The sequence below is a fragment of the Oncorhynchus nerka genome, linkage group LG22 (assembly GCF_034236695.1).
Source record: "Oncorhynchus nerka isolate Pitt River linkage group LG22, Oner_Uvic_2.0, whole genome shotgun sequence".
Lineage (NCBI taxonomy): Eukaryota > Metazoa > Chordata > Actinopteri > Salmoniformes > Salmonidae > Oncorhynchus > Oncorhynchus nerka.
In genome coordinates, this window is record NC_088417.1 from 15,223,808 (window position 1) to 15,230,419 (window position 6,612).

The window sequence follows — 6,612 nt, forward strand, 5'->3', positions numbered from 1 at the left end:
TGTATTTAACAATAGCTCCATTGAGAGGTTTTTCCAATTAAAGATATGTTCCTGATTGTGCTGTAGGCGTTCGGGCAATAGCTTGCATATTGTTGTCCAATAATGCAACAGTAAAAGTATAACTCGCTTAGAGAAGATGGAAGTAGAATGGATAGGGGGTTTCCATGATCCCAGCCACACATCTTCAAAAAATGTAGAGGAGTCACTTTACGCTCAGTATTTTTAGCTGGGGTGAACGCATGACAAGTCTGGGCCCCATGTCTCTCTCTGTCACTCTCTCACTCTGAGCCCTGCCTGACGGTGTCTGCCCTCTCTGATCTGAGCTGCCCACACCGAAGAGAGGTGGAGCCTCCATGTTCTTGTGCATTGGATCTGGGTGAGGCACCAGTTCCAGGGTGAGTCTCTTTGGCCGAGGTGTCTGCTGCCCTCCATGGCCCAATGATCCAGCAACCCAACCCAACCCAATCCTACCCAACCCCTGCTGGTCTGACAAGTCTCAGGTTGAAGCTACCTAGAGGCCTGGTTACCCTTTCTGACAAGTCTCAGGTTGAAGCTACCTAGAGGCCTGGTTACCCTTTCTGTGGTTTCTACTGACCACTAAGAAAAAATAGGATAACCTCAACCTTTTCCCTTTGGATCCGAGACACGGTGGTTGAAGACACCAACCATGGCTGATAAACTAGGTCTGGCTGTGGGGGACGATACTGCAACCATCATGGCGCTATTGGAGCGTGTGGCGGGCATCATCGACAACGTGCAGACGTGCCAGACGCGTATGGAAGAGAGGCAGCTCGAGCTGGAGAACAGTGTCAAGACCATCCAGGAGGATGTGGTGAAGCTGACGGTAAACCATGCCGCCACGAGCAGCACAGTGGACAGGCTGCTGGAGAAGACGCGCAAGGTCAGCTGCCACATCAAGGACGTCCGCGTACGGGTAGAGAATCAGAACATCCGCGTCAAGAAGGTGGAAACCACCCAGGAGGAACTGTTGGCCAAGAACAAGTTCCGGGTTGTCATCTACCAGGTAATCCCATCCAGCCAATTGCATTGTTGCAAAAAGCATGGTGTCAGAAGCAAGTGGTAGTAATCATTGTCATCTTTATCCACTAACTGGCTTCATTATCGGTTATTTGAGGATCATACTCTCAATAGTTGTAGAAGGATGTGGTAAATTGTTAAAAACTTGTGGAATTTGGTAAGATTTTGCCAACAGAAACAACAGACAAGAGGGGTGAAAGCATCTGATAAAATTGAGGGTGTTATAGTGAAATCAAAGCATGGACTATTTTAGATGGCAGAATGGTACCGGCTTAATTTTACTTTGGCCTTCAAAGCTAACAGCTGCAAGCCCACCGTTGACCAGAGTATTTCAGGGTCTAAGTTGCCTTGACAGCACGCAAGATATACTGCAGTCTACTGAAAGGTTAGATGCTGCACTCAAGAACAAGAACCTATGTGGCAAATAGCCAATGATGATACGATTTGGATGAAGCAGCCAGGGATGGGGGCATAGTGGATTTTGGCAGCCATTTTATTTGAGATGAGGAAAGAAGAGGGGAAGGTCAAATAACATAAAGAACAACGTGCTTTTTCCAAAGACAAACTAGATTCACTGGCAGCCGCATATTCACTGAAAAATATGCAGTTTGACATGCCTCACACACTAATGTTGAATCAAGCACATGCTTTGAAGTCAGCATCAAATGAACTGATTCAATTCATACTCTCCCTTCTAAGAAAATGGAATGTCATGCTGTAATTAAAGCTACCTAAGATGACTGGATCAATTGTCTAACATTTTAACACCACTTGGTACTAAAAGACCTTATAGAAAATGTCATGATTTATTTAATATTACTACTGGTATCTATCTGGGTTTTTAAAAATATGAAGTTACTAAAAAAAAATGAAATTTCGAGTAGTTACTTCAAAACATGTATCTAGTTTGGTGCCAATGGTTCTTGGTAGCAATAAATATGTACGTAAGCTGTTACCCTGTGGTTTTAAGTCAAATACCAGGTTATTAGGGGACTGCAAAATAAAGTGATACCATCAGGTTTCACATAATACGCAAGAGGCATATAAATGATACAGTATATTAATAGTGATTATATCTCATATATTGAATGGTACCTACCTAGCTACGTAGCTATATTGGAACAGCCCTGCAACTCTGAATTAGGCACTGCAAGTACACTTCGTCAACCATAAATGGAACTTGAATACTTGTAAGGATTTAGCATGATACTTTTAACCTATCATTTGTATATTTTTTTAACTTATTTGTTTTATTATATTAGACATCAAGTTACCTGACTGATAAAGCTGCCTATTGAAACAGATACAGCTTCCTTAAAGCTACTTACACACTGTAAAAAGTTGCAAAAGCTATGATGTGATATGTTTAGCTTTCTACCCCCTATAGCTGAGCTATATCAGCCAGTGTGAGTATGATTAATAGTCCCCAGTTCACCTTTAAACTCCCAACTTTATTAAGTGAACAATATATGCAGTGGACCGCCCCACTTTGAAGTAAAGTGGTGCTAGACCATGTATTTGCGTGCAAATTACAAGCCTAATTAGCTAGACTAATTTACATTTGTTTTTACAGAAAGTATTCACACCCCTTGACTTATTCCACATTTTGTTGTGTTAGAGCTTGAATTTATGGACTAAATTGAGAGAAAAAAAAAGTATCACCGGCCTACACACAATACCCCATCATGTCAAAATGGAATTATGTTTTTCTAAATGTTTACAAATGTATTAAAGTGAAAAGATGAAATGTCTTGAGTCAATAACTATTCAACCCCTTCATTATGGCAAGCCTAAATAAGTTCAGGAGTAAAGATTTGCTTAACAAGTCACATAATAAGTTGCATGACCTCACTCTGTGCGCAATTTTTTAAATTTTATTTCACCTTTATTTGGTGCAATAATGGTGTTTAACATGATTTTTGAATGACTACATCATCTCTGTACTTCACACATACAATTCTCTGTAAGGTCCCTCAGTCGAGCAGTGAAATTCAAACATAGATTCAACCACAAAGACCAAAGAGGTTTTCCAATGCCACGCAAAGAAGGGCACCTTACAGCAGAAACTGAATATCCCTTTGAGTATGATCAAGTTATTAATTACAATTTGGATTATGTATCAATATACCCAGTCGCAACAAAGATACAGGCGTCCTTCTGGACAGGAAGGAAACCGCTCATGGATTTCACCATGAGGCCAATGGTGATTTTAAAACAGTTACAGAGTTTAATTGGCTGTTATAGGAGAAAACTGAGGATGAATCAACAACATTGTAGTTACTTCACAATACTAACCTAATAGACAGAGTTTAATGGCTATGATAGGAGAACACTGAGGATGGATCAACAACATTGTAGTTACTTCACAATACTAACCTAATAGACAGTGTTTAATGGCTGTGATAGGAGAACACTGAGGATGGATCAACAACATTGTAGTTACTTCACAATACTAACCTAATAGACAGTGTTTAATGGCTGTGATAGGAGAACACTGAGGATGGATCAACAACATTGTAGTTACTTCACAATACTAACCTAATAGACAGTGTTTAATGGCTGTGATAGGAGAACACTGAGGATGGATCAACAACATTGTAGTTACTTCACAATACTAACCTAATAGACAGAGTGAAAAGAAGGAAGCCTGTACAATAACAACATTCCAAAACATGCTTCCTGTTTGCAAAAAGGCACTAAAGTAATACTGCTAAAAATGTGGCAAAGCAATTCACTTTTTGTTCTGAATACAAAGTGTTGTGTTTGGGGAAATCCAATACATTTGGGTACCACTCCCCATATTTCCAAGCATTGTGGTGGCGGCATCATGTTATGGGTATGCTTGTAATTGTTAAGGACTCAGGATAAAAAAGAAACGACATGGAGCTAAGCACAAACAAAATCCTAGAGGAAAACCTGATTCAGTCTGCTTTCTACCAGACACTGGGAGGTTAGTTCACTTTTCAGGACAATAACCTAAAACACAAGGCCAAATCTACACTGGAATTGCTTACCAAGAGTGGCCGAGTTACAGTTTTGACTTAAATCTGCTTAAAAATGTATGGCAAGACTTGAAAATGGTTGTCTAGCAATAATCAACAACATGTATTGACTCAGGGGTGTGAATTCTTATGTAAATTAGGTATTTCTGTATTTAATTTTCAACTTTACAAAAGTCCTTCTGTACGACTTTCCAACAACACATTTCTAAAAACATGTTTTCACTTTGTCATTGTGGAGTATTGTGTGTGGATGGGTGAGAAAAAAATATATTGAATCCATTTTGAATTCAGGCTGTAACCCAACAAAATGTGGAATAAGTCAGGTGGTGTGGATACTTTCTGAGGGCACTGTAGCTGCACTCTATGCTCAATCATAAAATAGAATGATTTATGATTCTTGGCAATGTCTTCATAATGACTGCTCTTATTTCAAACATGAAACATTAACCCATTAACTAATGTCTTAACTGGGTTATGGGAACCACAGCATTAAGCGAAAACAATTGGTCTCTCCTTCTCAGGATTGTCAAGGCGTGAGATACTTTATTTAACCTGATTTAGATCATACAAATAAGACACAAACAGAAATATTATGGCTGCCATTCTCCTCCAAACATCTATCCAGACTTTTATTTTAGATCTCTATTTTCTAAGTGTTGCAATGCTATTGCAATGCTTCTGTCAGTGCTCAGACATTATTCAGACCTGATAAATGCTACCACTTGATATTACAGATGTGTTCTAGCAGGCAGACTCACAAGTGCTTTTGTGAATCCCTTTGATTCTTTTGAGTTAGTTTTATGACACTTGATCTGGTTTCTGTTCTCATTACAGGGGGACAGTGAGGTGTCAGCTGTGGCAGCCGGAAAGGAACCCAAAGAACCCAAGGATCCCAAGGAACCCAAACCGTCTGTGGCCGAAGTGGAGCCAGACCACTTTGAGCTCCCCCCTGAGTCTGATGATGAGTACATGGTGGTGGAGGAAGCCTCGTCCACGGCCGCTAAGATGAAGAAATCAGGCCTAACCCGCATGGAGAGCTTCAAGTCCACCTTCTCCCGCTTGAACATGACAAAGACGAAAGAGAACATGAGCAGCAAGGTTGGCCAGATGGGTGAGCGCATCGTATCAACCGAGCGTCGGCAGAAGATCCGCCAGTCTGGGGAGAGGCTCAAGCAGTCCGGCTCGCGGCTCAAGGAATCCATTGCCAGCCATGTGCCAGCCAAACTGAAGAAGGAGAGGACTGTGGCGGAGGGCCAGGAGGGGGCTGTGGGGGTCACCGAGGACGCCACACCCGTCCCGCCACCCAAGGGCCACAAATCCAACAGCCCTGCGCTCGCTGAGGATGGCGTAGAGGAGGAGGTGCCGATGCATGATATTAAACAGCTCTCCTAAACCAGCGTTCAAACAAATGGAAAACAACAACGTCTGTTTTTCTTTCAATCTTTTTTTCGTTTCGAAGGATTGTCCTGTGACCGATAGTCCCATAAACAGGCCAGTTAGGGTTTCAACACAATGAGTTTATATATTCCACACAACATTTTGAAATCGTCTTTATTTTGGAAATTCAATGATTTATATAGATATACTTCTATCTTTTTTGTCATTTTTTTCTTACATTTGACACAAGAATGCAAAACAAATCAACTGACAAGAATTACAGCAAATTTGTGCGATTGGACATTTTCTACAGACTTCTAAATCACCATATTATAATACAGAAGACATTCAATTGTCTTTCATTTGCATGTTGAAAGGCTGAATATGGGATCTTAATTGAAATGATGGAAGTTGAAATGGAGTTCTGGTATGTTTTGATTAAGGTTAATGTTTCATACACAAAACATTAAATTGACTGGAAAGTTTATTTGTGCAAAGGTAAGTGAAGAATGATGAGCATTTGGTCTCAATTATGTAAACTCATGCCAGCCGAACCAGAATTTAGTGATAAATAGAATTTCTTGTGCAATTTTTGCAGATGAAAACTCCATCAGCTGGTGTCTGAGGAGTAAAGCATATATAGAACGCATATATAATTGAATGGACAAATTGGTGAGTGAAGAAACTAATGTGTATTATGTCAAATATCTATGGAAACATTTTTATAAAAAAATAAAATAATATTAGTTATACAAATGGCCAAATGGACATAAGCAGATTCATAAATATATGCATCTGCTCCATATCTAGTGTAGTTTAATATATAAAGCCATTACTAGGACATTTTATTGAGAGTTGTTTGCTTCAACAGAGTGAGTAATTCTGCATGTTTATAGATACTATTTTATTTGAAGTTTAAGTTGAGAGTAATTCTCTAGAGTGAATGTCACTGAATATGTAATATATATGAAGCCTCTCTGCTGCTAAGGAGAGGTAACACATTGTGCATGTTATCATCTTATTCAACTGTCCAATAATCTTATTAATTGTAGATTTAGTTTCTATATTAATGAACACAGTTCTTTACTCCTGTTGAGAAAGGTCTAAAATAGGTGCAATACCAGACTAACTGTTTTGCTATAGCGCAACATATCTCAAGATAGTTGGCATTTTTTACATGAAGTCAAAAGCTTTT

The 6,612-nt window shown here is 39.7% G+C and overlaps 1 protein-coding gene across 1 annotated transcript; it reads left to right on the forward strand.

Moving 5' to 3' along the window:
• Positions 1 to 257: 257 nt before the first annotated feature.
• On the forward strand, positions 258 to 5,807 carry LOC115104892 (caveolae-associated protein 4a-like). The gene is made up of 2 exons (XM_029626279.2): positions 258 to 1,024; positions 4,875 to 5,807. Exons 1-2 carry the CDS (start codon positions 668 to 670, stop codon positions 5,430 to 5,432), a joined length of 915 nt encoding a protein of 304 aa, XP_029482139.1. The 5' UTR covers positions 258 to 667; the 3' UTR covers positions 5,433 to 5,807.
• Positions 5,808 to 6,612: the final 805 nt, after the last annotated feature.